The 27,271-nt window shown below is 45.3% G+C and overlaps 1 protein-coding gene across 3 annotated transcripts in view; it reads left to right on the forward strand.

The window, feature by feature from the left end:
- The window catches only part of tenm4 (teneurin transmembrane protein 4), a 934,100-nt gene that overhangs the window by 530,159 nt on the left and 376,670 nt on the right, over positions 1 to 27,271 (forward strand). For all 3 annotated transcript variants that reach the window (XM_085998898.1, XM_085998899.1, XM_085998901.1), the window contains exon 4: positions 19,626 to 19,835. In XM_085998898.1, coding sequence (XP_085855024.1) covers positions 19,626 to 19,835 — 210 coding nt within the window. The remainder of the gene's footprint in view (positions 1 to 19,625; positions 19,836 to 27,271) is intronic.

The following is a 27,271-nucleotide window of genomic DNA, read 5'->3' on the forward strand; positions in this document are numbered from 1 at the left end:
GGGCGAGGGGTTTAAGAAGACGGTTAGCAAGTTCTTAAAAATAATGAGGAGGTTGAGGGCAAGCTATCGGTTATGTGAGGCAAACAGCAGAGCAACGTAAATCGACCAGCAAGTTATGCAGATTTGAAACTCACAGCTTATCTAGCTGAGGCGCTCTTGCAAGGAGCCGGCACAGTCTCGATGGGCCAAATGGCCACCTTCCGTGCTGTTATGATTCTATGATCTCTTCATCCCCTGAGCTTGCTGGCCCATTTGCACATTAATAAGGGTCTGCGTCGTTAATCTGCAGTTATTTTTCCAGGAAGATTTGACCCATCCTAACTAGCTGCTACATAGGTAATCAACTAGCTATACTTAAACACATAATCAGAGAGAACAAATTAAAGTGATTTATTTCAGATTAAAGTGGTTGTACAGTGAATACAGAAAAGCAGAGAGTGAAAGATCCAGTCTTCACAAATTGTAAGTTGTAACCTCTGTATAGTGCCTTTATTGAAAAGACTCTGCAAAAGACGCACACAAACATTACAATGTTGAACTCAATTTCTTAACAATATAGCACCATACAATTATGAACAGTTATTACAGGGTTTTGTGGGTCAGTTGTAAAAACTACAAAAACTATTGGATTTCAAATATCCTTAATTGAATCTAGTGAGATTGCTCTGGATAACTGCAGAATGCTTTAGGTAAGACTGAGGAAAATTTTCCCTGTTAAAATACACCAGCTGCCCCATTTATCAAATCAAATTTTGCCTCAAGTTTCCTCAAGTAATTAATACTGAGAGTAATGGATACCCCACAGTGATCAGAAGGCAGTATCTCACTGAATGGCTCAGATGATGTCATAAATCATAACCGTAATGCTTGAGTGCTTTACAGCTACCATATGAACGCAGAGATGAAATTACTGAAATCGCGCCATGTATCTGCTATTTTTATAATGTGTACTTTGGAGTTAGCCAGGATAATTTTATTCTATTTTCATTATATGTTTCTTTTTGATACTGGGTATAATGGGAGACATCAACAGTCAAAATGTTCCGTGTAATGGATGCATGATCTATATGGCAAGATTAGGAATTGATGTAATCATTGCAAGTTTTATTTATGATAATCTGCAGTTGATTTCCAGCCAGCAAGAAATAATGTAGTATCCTATAAAACAAAAATTAAAAAAGACACTAACCTTTTGAATGAAATATACCAAATTTGGGATTTGAATGCAATTTCAATGTTCATTGGTTTGCAAAACCTGTCTTTAAATTGTGTTGTTATACCTCTGCATGCCCGTCTTTTGGCCGTGCATCATACCTGATTACCACACGAGTCCCAGCTGTTTCCATTTATACAGAAAGGCAATTAATTAAGGTTGGACTGAACAGATTAAACTGCTTGTGAGGAGTGTCAGGTTGCAACTGGGGCTTTTAGGGTTTGTAGTTGCTTGGGAGGCTTACAGGCCAGCTCTCGGGAGACTAGCTGTCAGGAGTTCCAGATGCAGCAGCTGGTCAGAATAAACTTAAAGCTAACAGTCACCAGTTATTTTAATGTGCTGACTAACCAAGCAAGTAAGTCTCTCTCTCTCTCACTATTTTATGGAACTCTACTCCCGAAGGCTCACCTCTGCCTGATAGACCACATAGTATATAACATCATAAAAAATAAAGTACTTCAGGTGACAAGATTAGATGGAGCCTTTATAGTTTAAATGCTTTAAACTGTATTGTAATATTTTAATGTAAAATGTTTTCGTGGAATAATTCATGATGTGTTATTTTAAATGAAGATCATGACTGATGCTTTTCTCTATCTGCAACACTCTCTCAATTTCACAATACAACCTCTCAGTTCCAGTATCATTCGTGATTTTTTGCTTTAACCTTTTCATGGTTCTGAAATCCTTCTTATGATGAGGTGCCCAGAACTGTACACAATATTCTTTAAAACACTCTTTAAAGATCTGTATATCGCTTTGTTCCTCCACTCTGTTATAATATTACCATTTAAGGTGTACTTCCTCTACTGTTTATTTGATGGGTTTTTCACAAAAAATAAGCATTTTTAATAGGAGTGTCCATTCTTCCACCTATAAGTAACCTGATTTTAAATCACTGAAAATGAATTTAATAAAAAAACTATTATTGAGCCATTTGCTACTTTCATTGGTGTACACTAGTCACTTATTAAATTAAGTATATTTGGATATGAAAAAACTTTGAAAATGTGCCAACTAGTGGCTGTGTGCCTAAGACAATGAGTGCAATTTGAAGACAATCCCCTAATCCGTGCGATCTCGCAATGTCGACCTGGGGGTGTAGCCAGTTTTGGCAAATTAAATCTTAAACCAGCGTAAAAAAATCACGCTCATAAGTGGTTTTGGGTGTAACTCGCGTGTTTAAAATTCCCCGATCTTTTGCGCTGGTTCGGCCGATTCCGCCCGGATTGTACCAATATTACTGGCGTAACTGAGCAGAAACTCAGGTTTACAGGTTCAAGTTTAACAATTAACTTCTAATTGCCCACAAGAGAATACATAGGATGTGTACCACTTTCTCCTATCCTTTCCCATAGACAGAAAATAACACTGTCAGACTAGTGTGTACAAGCCAAAACCACTTGGTCAGGTTTATTTACAAGATAAATAATATATCAAAAGTTTAAGACCGCACCAAGATACTAAAAGTACAGTTATCAGGGTTAAAAATTGTATAAGTTGTTTCAACACTAAAAGAAAGAGTAAAATCTTTCTAGTCATTTTCAGTAGCTTCTGATTAACAATTTCTGGCAGAAATTATATCAGAGCTCCTCTAATAAGTAGGCATGCAGCCAAGGCAGGAACTCGAGGGGCATGCAATTAAAATGTGAAAGCTGTTTAACATTTAGGTGGGCAGGGTGTGAACTGGCCATCCAATAATCTTCCTTTTTTTGAGACCTGACAGAAATTGAAACTGCAACCTCATCTGGGTGATTAAAATGGAATCAGCATCTGAACGGCCTCTTGACTTCCACAGAACCTCGACACTGATTAATTTGGGAACAGAGGTCTTCTGGGACTTTGGTCTTAATGCAAGCTGTGTGGATCACGCACGCACACCACCCCTCCCACCCACCACATAGTCCAACATTTTCTTATAAGGACATGAATGGCTGGGAGTGCATTCCTCCCCAGCCACTGGGCCTTCCTCCACTTTTACCACCTCTCCTGAAGGTGCTTTACAGTTCCATAGATAGTGGAAACTCCTGGCACCTCAGGGAAGTGGCCATTCTTCATGCGCAAACCTGCACAGTGACTATTAGTGGGCTATTTGATAGCAGGGATCATCACAGCTAAGTCTATTCCTGTCCCCATCCAAGGTCCACATATATGCACTCCCAGCAGCGGTCAACAGATAATATTAGAAATAAGAATGCTGGCTGGATTTTTTTTTACCTCCTTCTCTGCATCCTTGCCAAGGGAGATAAGGCCAAACATAAGTTCACCCCTCCAATTGAGACCTCCTCAGTATAGAACAGGTATCAAAGTTGAGGCCATTTGTAGTCTGCATGACCCCTTATTACACCACATGGTGTACTAGTGCATTTATCCATTGAGCCATAAGGGAGCATAATCAATGGTTTTAATTATATTAGAAGCCAGAAGAGCAAGTTTGGGTGATGAATGAGCATCAGCAGAATAAGGGGATTGAATATTACCTTAAGTGCATTACTACACAATGTATTATACAGTATGATGAGCATAGCAGAAGCAGCGTGACCCAGATTTAAGGGTAATAAAGATGCTAACATGGACCTGAAAGTATGTGGTGTCATGTGACTATTAGTATAGTATTAAAAGTGCTACATCTGAGGGGAAAGCCAAGTGTTCTTGCCCCAAGCTAGTGCAGATGTCACACTGACTGGTTGCCAGAGATGCACGAGAGTAGCCCTTTGAAGTCTTCTTAGATGATTCTTCATCCCCCCCCCTTAAGAGTAATTGCCTGCTTGGCATTTCCCACAGCAGTGCATCTGTGATTAGAGTGTCAGGTTGAAGCGTTCACGCAACACAATGGTGCTTCAACACTGCACCACATATTCCTTCAGTCATTAATAATTAGAAAATAATTGCACATATTGTTGCATGCCCCAGATAGCCCTCGGTCTCTGCGAGTTAGCTGGGGTGGCAGTGGTGGCTCAATAATTGGCTTCAGTGCTTCAGAGCTGGAGAGGTAAAGAATTAGCCATAGTTCCTGCTCTTGATCACTAATCAGTGACTCCTGCTGGAAAGTGTGCATGTGTGAATAAGATACAGACCAGGCTCATCGGGGATGCTCCCTGCACTCAAATAGATTGCTGATACTCGCTGTCAAGCTCGCACATGAAAAATGAACACTTGGATGAGGTACCTGAAGGTGCCCATGGAGCGGTCCTCAGCAAAGAGTCAAGGTCTTCAGAAGAGGAGGGGAGAAATTTGACACGGGCATAATATTATTTAACAAGATATCATAAACATTATATTAAATTAGGTGAGTGAAGAGCAAAATAACACGTTTAATGAATTTTTAACAACCTCCGGAGTAAAGGGGTTATATATCTACATTGCTAATGAGCTGAGAAAACTTACAGCTAACAACTTGAAAGTAAGTCATTTTCTTGGGCTTATTTTAGCTCCTTTATGGACAGCTGTGAATACTTTAAAACATAATCAACCTCTTTAAAATAACAAGTTTAAATGTTCACTTAAGAAAATGTGTTTTTATTATCTCATTTGAATTATTTACACATTTGGGTTTTTTTAAAACTCCAGAACAATAGCAATTCAATATCGTGAAAGCAAAGAGTTATTTGATTTTAATAAAAATCCAATGGATGCCAGTGCTCTAAATCTTAGGCTCAGTTCCCTTTAGTCTAAGAACACTTTTATCCATAGGGTTGTATAAGCATTACAACCGATTTCAGTCACAAGGTATGTGTGTGAAGGTGCTCCATTTTTCTCAGAAGTTATGTGGAAGACAGCAAGTTACCGCAGTTTAATCTGCTGCAGGCTGCTGATTTTCAATAGATGTCCTCCAGGTGTCAGAATTTGCATTTGAACTGTGCAATTGCAAAAATAATTCCAAGTTACTATAAAAACTCTCAAAAGTGCCTAATTTTAAAGCAAAAACAACATTTAGGGGAAAGAACTTTTCTCTTCCTTTTTAAAAAAAAAAAAAGTTTCTGAACCTTTCATCATATCGAAGGTTTTGAAACTCTGGTTCACTGACCCTAGCAGGTCCCTGAAGGGACCCCATGGTCATCAGGTGTCTATTTCTCTGGGACCCTGGTAATATGGCAAGGGGTTTTCCAGACAGAAAAGTTTGAAAACCACTGAGTGAAATCATGTGTGGGGAGGAGGGAAAATGATGCACCATATTTTTAAACAATGGCATGAGGCAGTAAAAATACCCTTTCAGCAGTGGTTTACTTCAGTCGTGGGCCAGTGCTGGAACTGTTTTCAGACACTTGTGCACCATCACTTCTAATCACAGAAATTGTTACCAATTTCTCAGGAATTTACACTAGGATGGAGGGGAAGAAATTAACAAATTCACTCACTACCAGATTAATTAATTACTGAACATGTTGTATTCGTGACCATTATATGAACAGTAGTACAAAAAGACAATATAACTTCAAATCCAGCCGTAGTAAATTTATGAAATAATTGTTGAGCAAAATAAGCAAATATATGACACACTGGAATAATACTGTGGTTCTGACTACAGATATACAATATTTACATTTCTACTTGATTCTTTCAGAATAATATTAGAGATTAGTTATATGGAGGCTGGCTGAAATCAGAACTCAATGAAATACTGCATCTCTGAATTTAAAGATTAAAGGCTAAATCAAAGTCTCCAGATAGCATCTTCAGCAAACAACTTGTAACTTTGGTAAACATTCTCCAGCCAACAGAACTGTCTGTGAAGCAAATTGTGATGATACAAGCACTAGAGGGCATTTGTGCAGCTCCAACTGCCCCGGCAAATGAAAGGTTATGTTCCCACAGCCAGGAACAAATGCAGCCAGTAAACGAACTAAAGCTGCACCAGGTGCAGGTCACGCTGCAGCCAGTACACAACCTTCCCAAGCAAACAAGTCAAGCTTCAGACCTGTTCCGAGGAGGAAGTCCAGGTCATAGCAACAGTGCCAATGATTTTTTTTTATCTGCCCCAGAGCACAGTTGTTAGAGTATTGCCCTCTGTTTAAAATTAAAGCAAGGTCAAAATAGTCAGGCATTGCATAGGGCTTTCTAATTCCAGGCAAGTTTCCATTTACCTTTTAAAAACATGAGAGCTACATTACAGTCTGTTCATGCAACCAACTCTGACTGGAACTGACTTGGAAATTCACTGTGATTCATGAGGTTGCTCTGCAGTTAGTGTAAATGTGATGGTACTGCACTATAGGTTAGTGTAGTTGTCATGGTACTGCACTATAGGTTAGTGTAGTTGTCATGGTACTGCACTATAGGGTAGTGTAGTTGTCATCAAGTTTATTATGCTACAAATGTAAATTCAGCATGAAATTTATATGCTAACAAGCATGATAGAGCTGCCAACTTTGATCTTGTTATAAGGGTCTGTTTTATTTATTTAGAATAGCTTGCATTTCATATTCCATCATACAAAAAACATCAACATAAAAAACATCTGTACATATAGGCAAAATGAAAATGGATGCTAACAAGGAAAGAAGAGATATGGAGGAGTGACCAAAGGTTAGGTCAAAGAGATAGGTTTTGAGGAAATTGTGAAGGTTGCAGCGAGAGGTGGAAAGACCTAGGGAATGAATTCCAAAGTGTAGGACTGAGGCAGCTGAAGGCTGTGTCAACCATGACGTGTCAAATGGAGGGACGATGCATAGAAGCGGAGTCTGAGTAACACAGCATTTGTGGAAGAGAGGATAATATGCCTGGAGAATATAACATGGATAGGATAAGGCAAGAGAGATCCATGACAAGGACAAGGATTTTGAGTTGAATGCATTGCGGAGATGGTGTGGGCCAGTCAGGGCTGGGATGAAAGGCGAGAGGGAGCTCGTGTGGGACAGAATATGTGTTTTGGAGTTAGTGGAAGATGGAAGATGGGAGGACAGAAAGGAGAAGATTAGGGTAGTTGTAATGAATCTATGACTTTAGACAAATAATTCCTCGCAGTTCAGGCTTGAGTGTGTTGTTGAACTTAAGCTTATTACACAGACACCAATAGTATAACAACTATTACAGTTATATAGTAAGAACTTCTACAACCTGGCTTCCCCGTGGACCCAAGGTGACTAAGCTTGGCCTCCATAGGCTGGGGACTTCCGACCATCACCAAGAACTGTTATAACTCTAAGTGGACTGTGCCCTCCCTTTATACCCTTTGGCTCTGTCATTCTACACATTTCTTGCACAATAATTTAGTCACCCTGAGGTGGAAACTTCTTGTCTCAACATGTTCTAACCCTGTAATTATTTTGCCCAGCTGTCCTGTTTATCAGCTGTAAGTGGTGGATGTGCTCGGTCAACGTGACTGTGTCAGCCCTGTCCTTACTTTAGCTCATCAGTTATTGTTTTGCTGAACTTCATTAGCTCAGTTCCCTTTCTTGCATAAGCACAGGCGGCACAGTGCCTGCTGGGATACTTGACTACGTGCAGCTCGAACCATACTCTTATAGTACTCAAAACTAGAAGTGTCAAAGACATGTATATTTGTTTTAGTGGTGGAATAAGATGAGGTGGGGCAGAGGCGGGCAATGTTGCAGAGGTGGAATTAAGTGGTCTTGGTATAGGGTATGGATGTGAGTTTGAAGCTCAACTCAAGATCGAACAGGATGCCAAGATTGCATATGATGTGGTTTAGCCTGAAAGTTTCAGCGGTGGGGTGGGAGGGGCAGTTGGTGGAGTTAGTGGCAATGGGGCAGAGTTTGAAAGTTTGTGGCAAGGGCTGAAGACAATGGGCCCGATTTTCTGGATCGTGCGGGAAATGGTCGGGTTCCCCGAATGTGGGGTTCCGACCCGAAAAAAAATGGGTCAGCCAGCTGCACGCAATTTTCCCTCAAGTGGCCAATTAAGTTCCAGTGTGTGGACAGCCTTGCTAATTGTCCATTTCCAGTCAGAAAGCCCCACAGTATGATGTCATCATTCGTGGTGCTTTCAAGGTCCACAGCGAGCATTGCTTCCTCTATTGGCTTCCAAACGAACCACACAGGATGGCAGAGGAGCCTGCAGCAGCTGTGGCCAGTGCCAGACCCCGAGCTGCTTCCAAATTCGACGAAGCTTCACTGCAGGCATTATTGGATGGGGTTAGGGCCCACAGGGAGGTCTTCTTCCCTGGGTCAGACAGGAAGAGGCCTCCCACTGAGACCAAGGCTGCATGGATGCAGGTGTCAGCAGATGTCAACTCGCTGGGAGTCACCAGAAGAACCTGGATGCAGTGTCGGAAATGATTCCATGACCTTCACCGTACAGGAAAAGCAAGAATGAAGTTTCCAACACCCTCAGCCTGATCCCCATTGCCTTTCCCCACCAGCATTCAGCTTTAGTACTCTCTTCCTCCACATCCCACTTCACAGTCACATCCATGCACCCTTACCCATTTCATCTCTCTCTATGCCCACATTCACATAACTATTCCACCATGCAGCCCTCACACTCCCTCTCACTCTGATGCTTTGAACACAGCTGACAACACACAGGGAGGGCCCTTGGTCTTGCAGCCTCACACCATCTTTGTCTTCCCCTAAGTAGCTATGCTATGCAATCTCTACACTCACTCCTTCCTTCTCACTCAAACTCCACTTGTCTCCCTCATTGCAGGAAAACAGAACTCACAACAACAGAGAGCGAGCCAGGACTGGAGGAGGCCCACCCTCAATAGCCCACCTGACCCCCTGGGAGGAAGGAGTGCTGGAAATTGTTGGGGCTGATGTGGCCGCAGAAGTTGGAGAAGGAGAGACGGGGGCAGTCCCGCAAGCTGGTGACAGAATAGTTTGCCATCTCTCTCACTGACATAGCATGAGTCACTGTTATGATTCTGAAGCTACATCATTTGGACTTATGAACATCTGCCAACTTCAATGTGCATGTAACCTTGGCATCACAACTCTAACTCCTTCCTCTACTCCCCCACAGGACCACCCAGAGCCCCCGTCCCCACTGTGGAGGAGGACGAGGCTGTGCAGCCAGACTCCTCAGAGGAAGCTCCAACCTCTGAGGGCGCAGCATCAGCAGAAGTAAGCGCACCCAGCACCAGTGCAGACACTCACACCTCGGGGGGACCTTTGGGACATAGAGTAGTGTTGTCACCTGGTGTTTCACAGCTCACAAGTGAGCCTCAGCAGATTCTGGAGACAGGGACAGCAGTGGAGAGTCCTCGTCGGAGGGCGCAGGACTCTGCCAGCTCAGCTCAGCTCAGCTGCGCTGCATGTCGACCCTCTGCCTCTGGGTCCATCCGCAAGAGAAGAGGTGATGGATCTCCATGCACAGATGCAGGAGTCTCTGGCAGGTTTTGTCTCCAGGGTCGCTGCGAGTGTGGAGCGAATGGAGGAGTCCATAGCAACCATGAGCAGAGCCTTTGTGGAGTCATTGGCGCATGAACGCATCACCATGGAAAGGTTGGCAACCTCCATGGAGGCGATAAGTCACCAGGGTAGGGAAAACATGGTGAGTGCTCATAAGAGAATGACATCTCTTGAGGAGCGATGGCCATCTATTGAACAGAGAAACCAGACCTTCATGGAAGTCCTTCTGAGTAGGACTGCCAGTGCAGAAACGGGTCCCCATGGCCCCCTAATGCGCAGCAAGGTGCTCTCAAGCCACTTCCAAGCGCTGGCCCCTTCTGGCCTGTGCAGCTTCAGGTGAGTGAGCAGCATCCTGGTGCTCCTGGTGCTCATCCTGCTGTTCCTGGTTCTGCTGCTGCCGGCTCTGCTGCTGGAGATCCTCTAATGGCAAGAAGCTAAGGAAAAAAAGGCGTCCCATGCTTCTGGTAGATGCCTCCGCTGAGGAAGCGCTGAGTGAGGGTGGCGAGAGGGGCTTCCCAGGAGATCACATTGGAGAAGTGTGTGAGGCTCCAACCTTCCACAGCTGTGCCTAAGCCTTGAACAAGTAGCCCCAAGCCTGCAACAACAAGGTCCTTCAACATACAAATGCTCTCCGATTAAATCTCAGCTTTCCCGAATGACCTGCAGCGGAGAGCAAGCAAGCCGGGATGCTTCACGCCAGGTCTCATCAGCGGGGTTCCCCGCAGGCGTGTTTTGCGTGGGGAACCCTTGAAAATAGCAAGGGCCCCTTAAAATGGCATTAAACATGCCAATAATTGCTGATTAGGGTCCCGACGGCCAGTCCCGCCAGCAGCGGGCAGGACTGATTCGGGTCGGAGAGAAACGGCGGTCCGAAAGTCGGACGGGGCGGGGAATCAGGCGGGGGGGGGGTCGCGACCCCCTATTTCTGCAATTTTCGGCCCCCGCCCGCCTGAAAACCCACCCGACGGCTGGGAGAAAATCGGGGCCAATGACTTTGGTCTTCGTGGTGTTGAGCTGGAGGGAGTTGTGAATTATACAGGATTGATCTTGAACAAGCAGGTTGACAGCACAGAGACAGTCAACGGGTTAAGAGAAGTGATGATGAGGTGAAGCTGGGTCCTTCTGAAAGCTGACCCCTGTCTATGGATGATGTTACTTAGGGACAGCATACATGTGAGGAAAAGGGGGATGCTGATAGACCATTGGGGGACTCCAGAGGTAATGATGCAAGGCATGGAAGAATAAGCCATTCCTGGAGATGCACTGGCTGCATTCAAATAGATAGGAATGGCACCAAGAGCAGTCCTGTGGACCTGAACAACAGAGGAGGCACAGTGGAGGAGAATATCATGGTCAATTGTACTAAGTACTGCAGAAGGATCCTAACTATAGCAACTTCTTTCACACTCGTGGCACCTGACATATATGTTTACTGGTCTTGCTATGCTTTCAAAGGTTTTTTTTTTCTTAGCCTTTTTTAGGGTCTCCATTCTTGCTCATAAAATATAGCAGTAGAAGGGAGCAACAAGAAAAGACCATGGCCCCGATTTTCGGCTTGTGTGGGAAATGGTCAGATTTCCCCGAATGTGGGGTTTCTGACACACATAAAAAAGTGTCAGCCAGCCCCACGCAATTTTCCCTCAATTGGCCAATTAATTCCCAGTATGTGGGAAGCCTTGCTAATTGTCTAAATCGAGTCAGAAATCCCCACAGTATGATGTCATCATTCGTGGTGCTTTCAAGGTCCATGGCAAGCACTGCATCCTCTGAAGGCTTCCAAATGAATCATACAGGTTGGCAGAGGAGCCTGCAGCAGCTGTGGCCAATGCCAGACCCCGAGCTGCCTTCAAATTCGACGAGGCTTCACTGCAGGCATTATTGGATGGGGTTAGGGCCCACAGGGAGGTCCTCTTCCCTAGGTCAGGGAGGAAGAGGCCTCCCACTCAGACCAATGCTGCATGGATGCACGTGTCAGCAGATGCCAACTCGCTGGGAGTCACCAGAGGAACCTTGGCATTATATCTCTAACTCCTTCCTTTACTCCCCCACAGTACCATCCAGAGCCCCCGTCCTCACTGTGGAGAAGGAAGAGGCCGTGCAGCCAGACTCCTCAGAGGAAGCTCCAACCTCTGAGGGTGCAGCGTCAGCAGAAGTAAGCGCACCCAGCACCAGCGCAGACACTCACACCTCGGGGGGACCTTTGGGACATAGAGTAGTGTTGTCACCTGGTGTTTCACAGCTGACAAGTGAGCCTCAGCAGATTCTGGAGACAGGGACAGCAGTGGAGAGTCCTCGTCAGAGGGTGCAGGGCTCTGCCAGCTCAGCTCAGCTGCGCTGCATCTCGACCCTCTGCCTCTGGGTCCATCCGCAAGAGAAGAGGTGATGGATCTCCATGCACAGATGCAGGAGTCTCTGGCAGGTTTTGTCTCCAGGGTCGCTGCGAGTGTGGAGCGAATGGAGGAGTCCATAGCGACCATGAGCAGAGCCTTTGTGGAGTCATTGGTGCATGAACGCAGCACCATGGAAAGGTTGGCAACCTCCATGGAGGAGATAACTCGCCAGCATACGGAAAACATGGTGAGTGCTCATAAGAGAATGACATCTCTTGAGGAGCGTTGGCCATCTGTTGAACAGAGAAACCAGATCTTCATGGAAGTCCTTCTGAGTAGGACTGCCAGTGCAGAAACGGGTTCCACTGGCCCCCTAAAGCGCAGCAAGGAGCCACTTCCAAGCGCTGGCCCCTTCTGGCTTGTGCAGCTTCAGGAGAGTGAGCAGCAGCCTGGTGCTCCTGGTGCTCATCCTGCTGTTCCTGGTTCTGCTGCTGCCACCTCTGCTGTTGGAGATCCTCTAATGCCTGGAAGGGAAGGTGCCAAAGGTCTCCCATGCTTCTAGCAGATGCCTCGGTTGAGGAGGTCCTGAGTTAGGGTGGTGAGAGGGGCTTCCCAGGAGCTCACACTGAAGAAGTGTGTGAGGCTCCAACTTTCTGCAGCTGCTCCTAAGGCTTCAAGAAGTTCCCCCAAGCCTTGATCAACAAGGTCCTGCAGCCTGCAAATGCTGCCTCTTTAAATATCTTCAGCCCTCAGCGACCTGCTGCTGCAAGCAAGCAAGCCAGCTGTTTTCACGCCAGCTCTCATCAGCAGGGTTCTCCGCAGGCGGGTTTCAGGTGGGGAAAGCCCCAAAGTCGCAACGGCATGGGAAAATCCACTTCAACAAGCAGATAATTGCTTGTTAGTGCTCCGACGACCATGCCCGCCAGCGGCGGCCGGGACTGAAGCGGGGCGCGCGGAAACGGCAGTCCGAAAGTCGGACGGGGCGGGGAATCGGGCGGGGGGGGGTCCCGACCCGCCTTTTCCGCGATTTTCGGACCACGGCCACATGAAAAGCCGCCCGACGGCTGCCCGAAAATCGGGGCCCATAAGTCAGGGCACCCCCACATAGATAATTTTTTCCTCCCTTCTGGCTAGATGTTTAGCCAGTATCCCTGCACTCTACACTGAATCAGAAAATGTACCGATTTCCTTTTCTACAAATGATTACACTGAGCCAGCATTCATTGCACTAGGTGGCAGTCTGTTCTTGATGTTAACAATTTTGATACTGAAGTTCCTCCTCATATTATTAGCTTGTGGTTTCCTTCGTTTATTATGTCTGTGGTTCTCTTTTGCTGGTTTTGGACAAAGAACTTCAACACATTCAACTTAGGCATTCCTTTCATAATTTTTTTTAAAACACTAGCGTGCTAGCGCTTCCACCACCAAGTTGTCTTTTTTTTCTGACTAGAACAGAATTTAGATGCCCTTTGACAGTCTTCATAGTTCAGTGATCTAAGAGCTGGAGCCATCCTTGTTGGCCTTTCTGATTCCCTTAAAACTCCAGAGTAAACACTACCTGCAGCAATCCCATTGTCAACAACTCCCAACGTAACACTTGGTAGCACAAACACACAGAGGCCCGGACGTCCCATTGACAAGCACCAAAAATTCCCTTCGAATTTCAGCAGCTTAGCGATACGCAAAACCCTTTGACCCCTGTGGAATTTAAATCTGATGTTGCTTCAGTTTAGCTTATTTGTTTCTTTTAAAATGCTTGGCCTAGAAATTCAGTATAGCCACGTTTGGGGCGCTACAGTCGGGCGGCCGCTAAAGTTTGCGCCCGGCGCAAGGTCGCGCCACCTTCGCCGATTATTCAGTCGCATCACCCCAAGAGGTTGCTGCTGCGCTAAAACAGGCGATGCACGACTATCATTAGGTGCTAAGCCGGCGGCCCGGGGCGATACCCCCGAGGGCGGGCGCAGCGCAGGTGCGGCGAGTTGCTGATTGACGGCAGACACTCTGGCGCCGGTGAGCTCTTAAAGGGGGAGGGTGGATTTGTTTGCCTGCCACGCCCTGCACACTGCAACCCTGAAGCAAGGCCTGACCACTGCTGCTTCATCTGTACAACGCCCAGGACTATGGAGAAGGCCAACGTTTGCACCCAATGCAGCCCCCATTATATGTTTCCAATCAATGCTATGGCTCTGAAGTTAAAGACAAGTGCAAAGCTGTGGCCTGAAGCCACAAGTACCTGTGCGAGTGTTGAGCCAAACCAGAAAGCTCTCTACCTTTGTCTCTCTGCAAAGATCCGTCTCTCACAAAGAAGGAGTGTTGCAAAAAGGCTGCCTTTTCTACTGCAGGAGGAGTGCCCTTTAATTTGCGCCCCCCGTGCCCCGCATCGACTGAGAACCGTTCCCCTCTACCAGTCGCTGGGGCACCAGACGCACAATAGGGCGGCGCCACTGAATTTCCGGTTTGGGGCGAACAAAGGGCGTTGCACGATGAAATGACGTCAGGATCTGCGCGTGCAGCTGAGCGCGCGCAAAGGCTTTGCGCCGCCGCTAAATCTTTACTGAAGTTGGGGAGAGGCGCAGATCGCGCTGCGCCCGGCCGCTAGCCGCCTAGCGCCCAACATCTCCTCCTCCTAAGGCGCTAGCGGCTGGCGCAAACAACTGAATTTCTAGGCCCTTGTTTTATTAAAATGTTTAAAAGGTGAAGAGAGTGAGCTTCAAGTTCTGTGGCCAGACTTCACTCAGTCATTTTTGATGAGCCACCAAGCTCTGCCATGTATCTTAATATCATATTCCATGATACATTCTGATTCCAAGTTTGGTATTGGTCAGATCACTACTGCTGCCATGTGACTGAATACACTGCAATCTGCACAGAACTATATAAAACTGGATTTTGTAAAATGGACAGCATCTTCCTGTGTACAATTGCTCGAAACAATTCCAATATTTTTCATTACCTGCCTTCCTCCAATTTAACAAATAATCATCATGAATATTATTTACCTCCTCCCACAACTTCCCAGCCACTTTCAGTTTCATAAGGTTCAATAAAGTATGCATACACATTTGTTGTGGGAGAAGGATGTTAGCCCCAATTTTCTGATAATGGGGAAAAATGAGATTCATAAACTCACCTGCAGCTGCAGTGCGATAGCAGGCCTGGCCACATGTGAATAGTTTACAGGCATAGGAAATGCTTTGCCCAGAGATCTTGGGCTGTGTGGCATCTTTGACTGGAAATCACAAAATCTGTGAAAGCAGCACCTCTTTAATGGGTACAGCTAGCCATTGAAGGGGGTCTGACAGGACAGAAGAGTGGAGAAGCTGATCATAATGGCACAGCAGAAACATTGTTCAATATGATGCTGCAGGACTTTCTACTGTTGTGCAGGAGGTGCACTAAAAGAGTTGGCCTTATTTGGAGCAAAAGACCACCCTCTAGTAAAAGCACAGTGCAAGTTGTATGATGGGAGGAAACTAATGGAGTTAACTAAGTCTCTCAGGACCCTTGCTGAAAATAAAAAAGCGGTTTGCTGGTATAAGGAAGAAGGCAAATATGCACATATGTCTTGTACATCCTCTGGGAGGTACCATTTCATACAGCCCCTGTCCGCCCTTTCTATGGTTTCACCACCTGAAAATTAACAGTGTGTAAACTCTTTTTTCCTGTAGTGTCAGCCGTGACTCAATTGGTAGCACTCTCACCTCTGAGTCAAGGTTGTGGGTTCAAGTCCCACACCAGAGACTTGAGCACCAAAAAAAAACCCAGGCTGAAACTCCAGTGCAGTACTGAGGGAGTGCTGCATTATTGGAGATGCCGTCTTTCAAATGAGGCATTAAACTGAGGCCCTGCCTGCTCTCTCAGGTGGATGTAAAAGATCACATGACACTATTTCGAAGAAGAGCAGGGGAGTTAGCCCCAATGTCCTGGCCAATATTTTATCCCTCAATCAGCGTCACCAAAAAAACAGATTATCTGGTTATTACCACATTGCTGTTTGTGGGAACTTGCTGTGCTCAAATTGGCTGCCACATTTCCTGTAGTCGCAACAATATTATTTCAAAAATAGTTTGTTGGCTGCAAAGCACTTTGGGACATCCTGAGGCTGTGAAAGGTGCTATATAAATGCAAGTCTTACTTTTTTTTGCATGTAGGTCATAGGGTTGATATGGGGGACTAGTTGAGGCAAATAGCATGATGCATTTAAGGGGAAGCTAGATAAGTACAGCAGGGGGAAAGGAATAGAAGGGTGTGTTGATCAGGTGAGATGAAGTAAACAGAGTGGGAGGAGGCTCATATGGAGCATAAACACCAGCATAGACCTGTTGGGCCAAATGCATGTTTCTGTGCTGTAATCATGGCCTGGATTTTGCAGCCAGTGGCGAAGTGATGGCACTCGCCGCTAACCTTAAAGAAAGTTGCCCACAAACTTTTAGCGGGCTCTATGTTGTCTATTTCACTTTTTCCGACATGACTTTCCATCTGGTACCATCTATTGGGGAATCTGTGGCATCCAGCAACAGTGATGTCATCCAGCAGGCTAAGCAGCCAATCACATTGGAGAATTTTCACAGACAGCAAACCAGGAAGTAAAAAGCAGGTGTTATAATTTACTTTTTAATAATTTTACAGAAAGCAAAATAAAGATTGGGACATACACATGGGATTAAGGTAGAAACTGAAATATCATAAACAAGCTTTAAAAAATAAAATAAAAATAAAGGTTTATTATTATAAAATAATGGAATAGAGAAAATGCACTCCACAAATATAAAATTCATTTTTCAGGGCCAGAGAGGTTGTTCAGCAGTAATTATGACTTGGTACGCCATTAATAACTCAGTTCCACCTCATTCAACAAGGCTTAACTTTTTTAAGGGTTTTTACAGTCAAAATAGTACATAAAAAGTTGAAGTTCACGTCTGTTCAGTGATGTCTAATTGATTCCATTTGTGAGGACTGCAACAACACACCCTGTGGAGCAGCAGGGTATCACTGACAGCAACTTCCGGATTTCTGCGTTTAATTGCGTATGTGCAAACTCCAGACTTTGCTGTCAGTTTTACAGAGTAATGAGAGCGAACGCTGACAGTTTCACCCATCATTACAACCGCAAAATCGGGGCCATTATGTAATACTATGTGAAGGGAGGATCCCGATGCCCGCATGGTTATCATCTGCAACATCTTGTACTTGAGGGAAGCCAACCACCCAGTTAAAACCATGCATCCTGTCGAGCTGATGTGTCCTTTCCACACAAAAAGTGATACGGCGTTATCCCTTTGCAATATAGCATCTGCCACTGCAGACTGCAGGATGTGTCACATGTCCCAGGGTGGCAGCAGATCTGGTAGGAGAAAAGCTTAATGCAATGGTAGTCTTCACTTTTATGGGAATAGACGTCCCTGTTCTGGATGTTGTCGGCGTGTCATTCTGCAGCAGATGGTACAACCTGTCTTGTGAAATAAATAGATGCAGTGAAGACGGGCCTTGTTTGATATGTCCAGATTCATGTGGAGGAGTCTATAAATGTAGTTCCCATGGTAGGGATGGATGCAGGTAAAAGACCTCAGGTGTTATTGTATACACACTTGGTGGCCTCTCATCAACTCCTCTTGCTAATCTGAAGCACCCAGCATGTTCAGAATCCAAAACAGAATGCCTGTGATTAACATTTTGTATGCTGCTATTTAAGTGCAGTAGCAACCAACAGTAATGAATGGAAACACGAGAAGGGTAAAAAAAAAAGGCAGGGTTCCCAGCAAAAACAACTGAAGCATGGTGCAAAATGTTTGAAAAACACAAAAAGCATGTTTTCACACATAAGGACATTTAATTTCCTTTAAGAGACCGGCGTGTACAGGCCAGGCCCCAGGCTCCCTGATGCAGCCATTTCAAATTGGCAGGCAGCTCAATGTGGGCAGCCATGGTAAGGAATCCCAGCAAGGGGCTGCATTTAAATAATTATTCAATGTAAATGAGGCCTGTGAATGTCAGTAGTGTAACATAATTTCTGGAGCCAAAATTTCCGCTTTAGAAATTTGCAAATAGGCACACATGGTATCTGACCTAATTTCCCACCTTCACACATCCCTCATTCCCTGCGAGGCTCTGCACTACGGTGCACCCTTGTAAAATGTACCCTATTGTGTCAGTGACCAGTGAATTGTGTGGCCAAATGGTAAGATGCAGGTTCACAACCACAATTCATCAACAGATAAGTTTATGATCGCTCTGTGCCATTTAAATTGCAGGGTGTGCAGTTACAGAACAGCAGTGGCAGAGGCCCAGGAGCACGTCACCTGACTAACCTGGCTAGTAAATGGTCTGTAACATTGGTAAACCTAAAGAAAGAGTGGAGAAAACTTCGATTCTATACACACATACTTTCTCATTTCCATAATTGCCTAATAATTGGTTCCAAATTGGAAATCAGTCTTTTTCTTGTAGGAAGTGCATGTCGACAGTTCCTTGAACCAGGGAGAAAATGAATTATCTATGCACTGGTCAACAATGAGTTAGCTTTAGAAGTAAGTGACTTGTACACCAGTTGCTGAAGGTAAGCATGCAGGTGCAGCAGGCGGTTAAGAAGGCAAATGGTATGTTGGCCTTCGTAGCAAGAGGGTTCGAATACAGGAACAAGGATGTCTTGCTGCAGTTGTACAGGGCCTTGGTGAGACCGCACCTTGAGTATTGTGTGCAGGTTTGGTCGCCTTATCTGAGGAAGGATGTTCTTGCCATGGAAGGAGTGCAGCGAAGATTCACCAGGCTGATACCTGGGATGGCAGGAATGACGTATGAGGAGAGATTGTGTCGATTGGGCTTGTACTCACTGGAGTTTAGAAGATTGAGAGGAGATCTCATCGAAACCTATAAAATTCTGTCAGGCCTGGACAGACTAGATGCAGGAAGGATGTTCCCGATGGCTGGGGAGTCCAGAACTAGGGGTCATAGTCTAAGGATAAGGGGTAAGCCATTTAGGACTGAGATGAGGAGGAATTTCTTCACCCAGAGAGTGGTGAACCTGTGGAATTCTCTGCCACAGAGGGCGGTGGAGGCCAGTTCATTAAATATATTCAAGAAAGAGTTGGATATATTTCTTAAGGCTAAAGGGATCAAGGGATATGGGGAGAAGGCAGGGACAGGGTACTGAATTTGGATGATCAATCATGATCTCATTGAATGGCGGAGCAGGCTCGAGGGGCCGAATGGCCTACTCCTGCTCCTATCTTCTATGTAACCCAGCTCAGTTTGCATGTTTGGTTGAGATCAACTGCTGAAAGTAGGAATTGTCCAGTGACAGTGGAAAGTAATTATAAAATTTTCCCAGAAAGTATCACAGACACGCATCTGATTCTGTCATCTGTTACATTGAGTATCTATATTATATTATATATATATTAGAATTGATTCTAGATTTTGAGGCACAAAAATGTAATCAAACCCCTGAAATCCAAAGGAATTTGTGGCATTTTAATTTATATTAAGACAGATGTAAGCAATATGAGTGTCACCATTGTGAAAAATGTTGTCTTACTTGTAAGCAGCAGAAATAAATATGGTAAACATTCCAATAAAAAGATCTAGCAGTTTCCAGTAGGTATTTAATTTTCATTATTTTGAGCTTTGAAACAAAATACAGCCTCTATTGTTTGCCGTTAATACTACTGTTACTCATGGAATGCAGACCCTTTCATCTAATTATTATTTATCCTCAATGTTTTTCAAGTCCCTAACTTTTGTTTGTGTTGCTTTTTTTTGTTTTATTTTCAGGTCCTCCCCTGCCTTGCTCTTCTGCTTCATCAACCCCAGTCGAGCAGTACCTTGCCCCTCCCCCTCCTTCTGAAGTCAGTGCGAGTCAGCGAAGGTTGCTCAGCAATAATATGACCCAGCCAAACCCAGATTCGGACTCTGATGAGGAGTTTGTTCCCAACTCTTTCTTGGTTAAAACTGGCTCTGGAAACCTGTATGTTCCCACAAATGGTGAGTTAGTTGAATTTATGCTGTTTCCTTATTATAGTGATCTACCTTCTACTCTGATGCTGTGTTTCTCTTATCAACCAGTACTGTGTTTATTACCAAAAAGTTACACCAAATACAGCAATATTATTAACCACAAATCAGTTTTGTGTACTGCTGACCGATTACTCGCATTGTATTTTGCTATTAATCAGTTAGCCACAGTCTTTGAAAATTAAGGAGTGAATGAATTATTTAGATTAGATTTTTCCCTTTACTTAATTGTAGTTTTTGTCTTTTTTTAAAAACTAGCTTCATTCTAGTTGTCATGCATTTTACTGTTTATAATGTTTTCTGGGCATCGTTTGCTCAGTTTCAAGAAGATAGGTCCAGTGATTTACCAAACACTTGATGTTACAAAAATAGCTGATTTACTCACATTCTGCCCACAGTACTGTGAACAGCTGAGCAATTGATTTCATGTTTCTAAAAAAAAACCTGAACAGAAGTGTCAATTTTAACTATTGTTTCTGATTTATACCAAAACTAACAATTTGCATTCACTGTGTGCTCCGCATGTAAAAGAAGACCAGACTTGGCACACTTGACAAAAAGCGGGGTGGGGGGGAGGGGGGCGGGTAGTGTAGTTCAAGTAGGAAGTGAAGAATTGAAGGGGGACACTGAAAGCAACTTTGAAGAGATGGGCTTTCAGAGGCTTTTGACAGTAAGGAGAGGCGTAGCAAGACAAAGGGCTGAATGACTGAAAGATTGGCTTCCAATAGTGAGACAAGCAGTAATCTAGAGTCTGAGGAATGGATGGTAAGATATTACCTAAAAAGGGTGGGGCAAGGCTGTGAAGGATTTAAAGATGAGGACAATGAAAACTATTTACTGGACATAGAAAGCTAGTGTTGCTGGATGAAGTCCGAGTTGATGGATGTGTGGGACTTGTGCAGGAGAGGACTTGGGCTAGGGAGTCCTGGAATAGTTCACGCTTATGAAGGGTGGAGGTGGGGTTGCTATTGAGGAGAAATTTTGAGATGTGAAACCTTGAGGTGCTAAAAATTCACAAATAAAGGTTTCAGCAGTGAAGGAGTCATTTTCCACAGGTGGAAGAAAGCAGTCAGTGATATATTGAATCTGAGTTTAAAACTGAACTGAATGCCAAGGCTGCACACCAAGGGGTTTAGACTGAATGAGCAGCCAGAAAGGTTGAGGCATGTTGATGCTGGCCAGAGCTAAACAGGATGCCAATGTTAAGCTGTGCGGCAACAGCTCAGGTCTTGATGTTGGACAGGCACTCAATAGTATAGTGACAGCTTTGCTCCACAAACACAGCCTGAATTGCTGCTAACAGCAATGAGATCATCTGTTTTAGTGATGTGGTTGAGAAATAAAGGACATGGGGGAGGTTGGGGGGGTGGCGGGGTGACGGAAAACTCCACTGCTCTTCTTCAAAATAATGCCGTGGGATCTTTTGCATCCACCTGAGAGACCTGACGGGGGCCTCGGTTTCACATCTCCTCCCAAAGACAGGACATCCGACGGTGCAGCTCTCACTCAGTATTGCAGGATTACGTGCTCAAGCCTTTGGAGTGGCTATAATTGCAGTAAATGCAGTGTGCGTTGTACCATTTTAGATTATATTACTCAGCCAGAATGACTGGTGACAATGGCTGCTATGGCAAAAAAAAGGAAAGGAAAAGAAAATGATAATATATATAATAGAATATAAAGCAACATTGTTCTGTTCTGTGCTGAGTCTGCTAGTCTCGGCTGAGTTACTGTAAGTAGTCTCCGCACTCCTGCCTGTGGAGTGGGCTGGGGGGTGGGGGTATGGGAAATCAGCCAGGATTCCAGCTCCTCATTGTTCTTGCTGTGTTTATAAGCGATGACAGCATCTTCTGAGAGAACGCTCGCTTCTTCACCCCATCGCAGTTATATACTCTGCCAACACTCAGATGTGAAACATGGCCCTTTTGTCAACGCAATGGAGGGCAAGTGGCATCTGTAGAAATATACCCCACACAAGCCAACATTTTCATGAGAGATGGGAAGCAATTTGGAAAGGGAAATAAAACAATATTGGAACAATTTGCATTTATATTTGTGCTTAAAGGTAGGAAGACATCCCAAGGTGCTTCAGAGACATCATTTAAAAATAAATGGATGCCAAACCAAAGAAGAAGACATTAGAAGGGGTGACCAGCACCCTAACCATCTAGGCTCCTTGCCCTCATCCCATACCCATACCCTCTCCTCTCACACACTTGCCCCCCCCCCACACCTTGTGCCCCACAACCTGGCACCTCCTCACCCTCGCATCACCTGCACTCTCAGCTCCCCGCACCCTTGCCCGCCCCCCCTGCTCCCTCGCCTCCCCTACACCCTGGTGGCCCTCGCCCACCCTCATCTCACACCCTTGCGCCCCATGACCTGAACCCCTCACGTCCTCGAAGCTCCACACTCTCTCTCTTCTCCCCCCCCACCCTCTCGGACTCCACCCTCGCCCGGCACCCTCCCCCCCCCCCCCCCCACCCCACGCTCTCACTGCCCCCCAATGCCCTCGCTCCCCCAGCGCTCTCACCACACCCTAGCACTCCCCCGGCGCTCTCACTCCCCCCCCCCGCCCCCCCAGTGCCCTTGCCCCCCCCGGCACCCTCGTCGTTCCCCCCCCAAACTCCGGCACTCTCACCGCCCCCCCCAGCGTCCTCGCCCCCCACACCATAACCCTAAACTGTGTGGTGTCAATAGCGCAATACAGAGTGTCAGTAGATATTGTGATGTCTTGGATGATGCAGGTTGGCTGCGTTGTCAATAGTCACTCCGATATTGGAAGTGTCTAGGATTGCCAATAGTCACTCCGACATTGGAAGTGTCTAGGATTGCCAGTTGTCTCTCCGATATATTTTACTGGTGGTGACACATAGATTTCGGAATTCTTTTCTCTACAGGATAATACATTTTTAACTCCTAATATTGAATAACTCATCGTGAATTATGACCCTTTAAATAAGCTACTTGGGACAAATGTTTTAAACGATCAGAAAACCACTGTTAAATCAATGTGAAAAGTTTAATTGAACATAGAACAAAAACAAAACATTTATATAAAAATCTTAGATCCATTATTGGAGACACTGCTTAATTGATTTTCATGAAGGGCTAACTGTTTCGGTAGGTATTACGATGTCTGGGCGGCACATTGGCTAGACAATGGCTGAATGATAATTTGACTTCATTCATCATTTTATTGATTTTGTGATACGTTCAAGTTTCCTTTTTACTTTATAACATAATTTGCTAATTTAACAAATTATTTTGTTCTAGCTTAATAAACGGTATGTTGAGCCCAAATAATTTTTGAAGTTTGGTATTTAAAGGGATAATCACCATGAGAGGCCCTTTTTAAGGAATGAATCTTAACAAATCATCAACAAAGCAATTTCCTGTTGTTCTGACTGTATTAAAAAAAAATGAGAGAGGTCCACGCAGATGGCAGTAACAGTATATTAGGTTGGAGCAGACATGAAGACATAAACCCTGATAGTGTGCGGAAGGATATAAGTCATAACTTAGGGCCACTCAGTTTCAGTTCACTCATATTGTCCTCTAGAAAGGTTGCCCTGACACTGCTGTCAACGTTTGTACACAAACTTATTCTACAAATAAAATCAGCGAAGACAGTAGGGGGAACTTTAACCCCAAAAAACGGGGTGATTGGGGTTGGGTGGAAGGTTAAAGAGTTAAAAAACTGAATCCCGACCCAACCTGCCCACTTCTGGTTTTAACAGAGGCGGGGCGGGCAGCCAACCGCCTCCTAGGAGGCGGTTTGGAATTTTAAATATTATAATGAAGTTCCGTTCCTCATGGTGATCCACCATTTTAAATTTAACTCTGACTGGTTGGGTTTCCCAGGCCTCGGGTAAGCCGCCAGTTAAAGGAAGGCGAAGACTGCTGGATCCAGGAGGTAAGTGCCTTTCCACTTACCTGCTGGATCCAACATCCCTGCCTCGCCAACTCCCCGTGATCGGACACCTCCAACCCCCACCAACCGTTCCGATCTCTCCCCAAGGCCTCCGATCTGCCCCCCAAGGCGTCCGACCCCACCCCCATGAGGCCTCTGACACTCCCCGCAAACAAGACCTCCAAACTCCGATCCCAGTCTCTGGCCCACGATCCCCAGCTCCCGATCCCTCTCCAACCCCCGATTCCCTTCCGACGTGACCCCCCCTCTGACCCCTGATTCCTTTTCTGACCTCCCACCTCCGGCACCCAATCCCCTTCCAATCTCCCCCAGCCTGCCTCCACCACCCCCCTTCCTGTAATGTCCGTGTGTAATTGAGACACGGACTGCAGAAGTTGGTTATAACAGGTGTTTACTGAATGGAGACAAAACTGGAACTACTATACAAAGTTACTGCACAGGCTTATATACAGGGGTGGTCACTACTGATACTGCAGTATACAGGGGCTGCAGAATATAGTTCCTTCTTCAAGGTACATACACTACAATTCCTCCCCTTTTATCGAAACAGTACATAACATTCGATTAATAATTAAATAACATATTTACAATTACAGTTGCTATATACATTAGCTGAAGTTAATCAATTATAAATTCAGTCTTTGAGGAGGCGTCCTGATTCTGTCCGGATAACGCCTCTTTGGGGTATCAGGTTCTTCTGGCAAAGTTGATTCGGGATCAACGTCGTTGTTTGGTTCGTCTGCTTCCAATATCACCGATTCTGAGGTAGATGCAATTGGTACTTCAGTTTCATCACCAGGTGTATAGGATCGTGGTGTAGATTTGACGTTTTCCAGTGACTCTAGAATCTGGTCAGCATGGCGTCTTATAATGCTCTCTCCAACGTTCACGGTATACATTGGAGGTCCTTGCCGTGTGCAGATCGTTCCTGGCTGCCATTTCTCTGTGCGGTAGTCCCGGGCCAAAACTGGTTGACCTATCTTGAAACTCCTGGTTGGCCTTTCATTCATATTCTGAAACTGCCTGTTCCCCACATCTCTTCTGATGTTTGGCTTAACCAAATCCAAGCGGCATCTTAGTCTTCGATTGAAGAACATCATGGCTGGAGTTTGGTTGGTAACCGCATGTGTCGCATTCCGGTAGGCAAACAAGAAGTTATCCACCTTGTGTTGTAGGGGTATGTCTTCATTACACATTGCCTTGATAGCCTTCTTGAATGTTTGAACGAACCTCTCAGCCAATCCATTGGTGGCTGGATGATATGGGGCGGATGTGTAATGCTTAACACCATTGTTCTTTAAGAACCGCCGGAACTCTTCAGACACAAACTGTGGTCCATTGTCGGAGCAAATCTGTTCAGGCAGCCCATTCCTGGCGAATATGGTTCGTAAGACTGTGATAGTTTTTTCTGTGGTGGTTGAGGACATTTTTATTACCTCTGGCCACTTTGAATGTGCATCCACCGCAATTAAAAACATCGAGTCCATAAATGGACCAGCAAAATCAATGTGTACCCTTTGCCATGGGGATGAGGGCCACTCCCATGGATGTAGAGGGGCTTGTGGTGGGGCGTTTTGGACCTTCTGGCATCCTGTACAGCTCTTGGTCATCTCTTCGATTTCTCTATCGATTCCCGGCCACCACACAAACGCTCTGGCTAAGTTCTTCATTTTTACCCCTCCCAGATGACTCTCATGAAGCTCACTGAGCACTCTATCCTTCAATTTGGGTGGAATTACTACTCTGGATCCACACATCAAGGTTCCTCGGCACACTGACAGCTGTTCTCTTCTCGGCGAGAATGCTGGCAACAGTGGTTCGCCATGTGCTGGCCATCCCTTCACCGTTAAATCATAGACCCTGGAGAGTGTCGGGTCATTTCGTGTTTCCTTTTCTATGTTTGCATTCGTCACAGGTAGACATTCGACTGTGGTCGAGTGGACTATCTCCACAGGATCCACTGCAGGTGCTTCTTCCACCGTCGGCAACGGTAGGCGCGACAATCCATCAGCATTCCCATGCTGTTTAGTTCCTTTGTACTCGATGTCATATTGGTGTGCCCCTAGGAAAAGGGACCACCTCTGTAGCCGTTGTGCTGTCATTATCGGGACGCCCTTCTTAGGGTTGAAAATGGAGACAAGAGGTTGATGATCAGTTAGTAGAGTAAATTTCTGTCCGTGCAGGTAGTGATTGAACTTCTTCACCCCCCACACCAGGCTGAGGGCCTCTCTGTTAATCTGGGCGTAGTTACGCTCGGTTGCAGTTAACGAGCGTGACGCAAAAGCTATCGGCCTCTCTGAACCATCAAGGGATTTATGTGACAGTACCGCTCCAACGCCGTAGGGAGACGCATCACACGCCAGTCTTATCAGTAGTGATGGGTTGTAGTGAGCCAATACTTCTCTTGAAGTGATCAGGCCTTTACACTTCTGAAAGGCCCGCTTACATTCATCGCTCCATTTCCGTGCTACTCCAGTTTGTAGCAGGGCTTTCAGTGGGTGCAGAATTGTGGACAAATTCGGTAAAAACTTATGGTAGTAATTCACCAATCCGAGGAATGACCTCAGTTGCAACACATTTTCAGGCGCTGGAGCCTTAACTACCGCTTCAATTTTGTCAGGGGACTTATGTAACCCCTCTTCATCAATCACGTGGCCACAATACGATATTTGTTTCTTAAAAAACTCGCACTTGGGGCGATTGGCTCATAGCCCATGTTCTCTTAGTCTAGTGAGCACCTGCTCTAGGTTGGCAAGGTGTTCACTGTCATTTTCACCTGTCACTAGGATGTCGTCCAAGTAACACTGAGTCCCCGGAATCCCTTGCAGGACTTGTTCCATCGCTCTTTGCCATATAGCCGGAGCTGATGCTACTCCGAATACCAGTCGATTATACTGGTAAAGACCTTTGTGAGTGTTTATCGTGAGATATTTCCTAGAGGATTCTTTAACCTCCATCTGCAAATATGCTTGCGCTAGGTCAATTTTTGTAAAACGTTTCCCTCTAGATAGTGAGGCGAAAATATCTTCTATCCTCGGAAGAGGATACTGTACTGTGAAGGACTGGGCTCACAGTCACCTTGAAGTCCCCACAGATGCGAACCTTCCTTGGCTCCTCAGACTTATTGTTTAACGTTTTCTTCATGACAGGAACGATGGGTGTTGCCCACTCGCTCCAGTCTACCTTAGATAACACGCCTGCATTCTCCAGATTCTCCAGCTCTGCCTCGACAGCTGGGCGAATTGCATACGGTACCGGTCTTGCTTTGAAAAACTTGGGAATTGCATTCTCTTCTATTTTTATCGAGGCGGTTACGCCTTTAAGAGTTCCCAGTCCTTGTTGAAATACCTCTTTAGCGTTAGCTAAGATTTTTGACAATCGCCCAGGTGTGACGTCGTCATCCTTTTTACCAGCCACAGTCTGCCTGAATGGAGTGCCAGTCTAAACTTATCTTTCTGATCCATTCACGTCC

Source organism: Somniosus microcephalus, chromosome 10 (genome assembly GCF_052327205.1).
Source record: "Somniosus microcephalus isolate GS21.2 chromosome 10, FLI_Smic_1.0, whole genome shotgun sequence".
Lineage (NCBI taxonomy): Eukaryota > Metazoa > Chordata > Chondrichthyes > Squaliformes > Somniosidae > Somniosus > Somniosus microcephalus.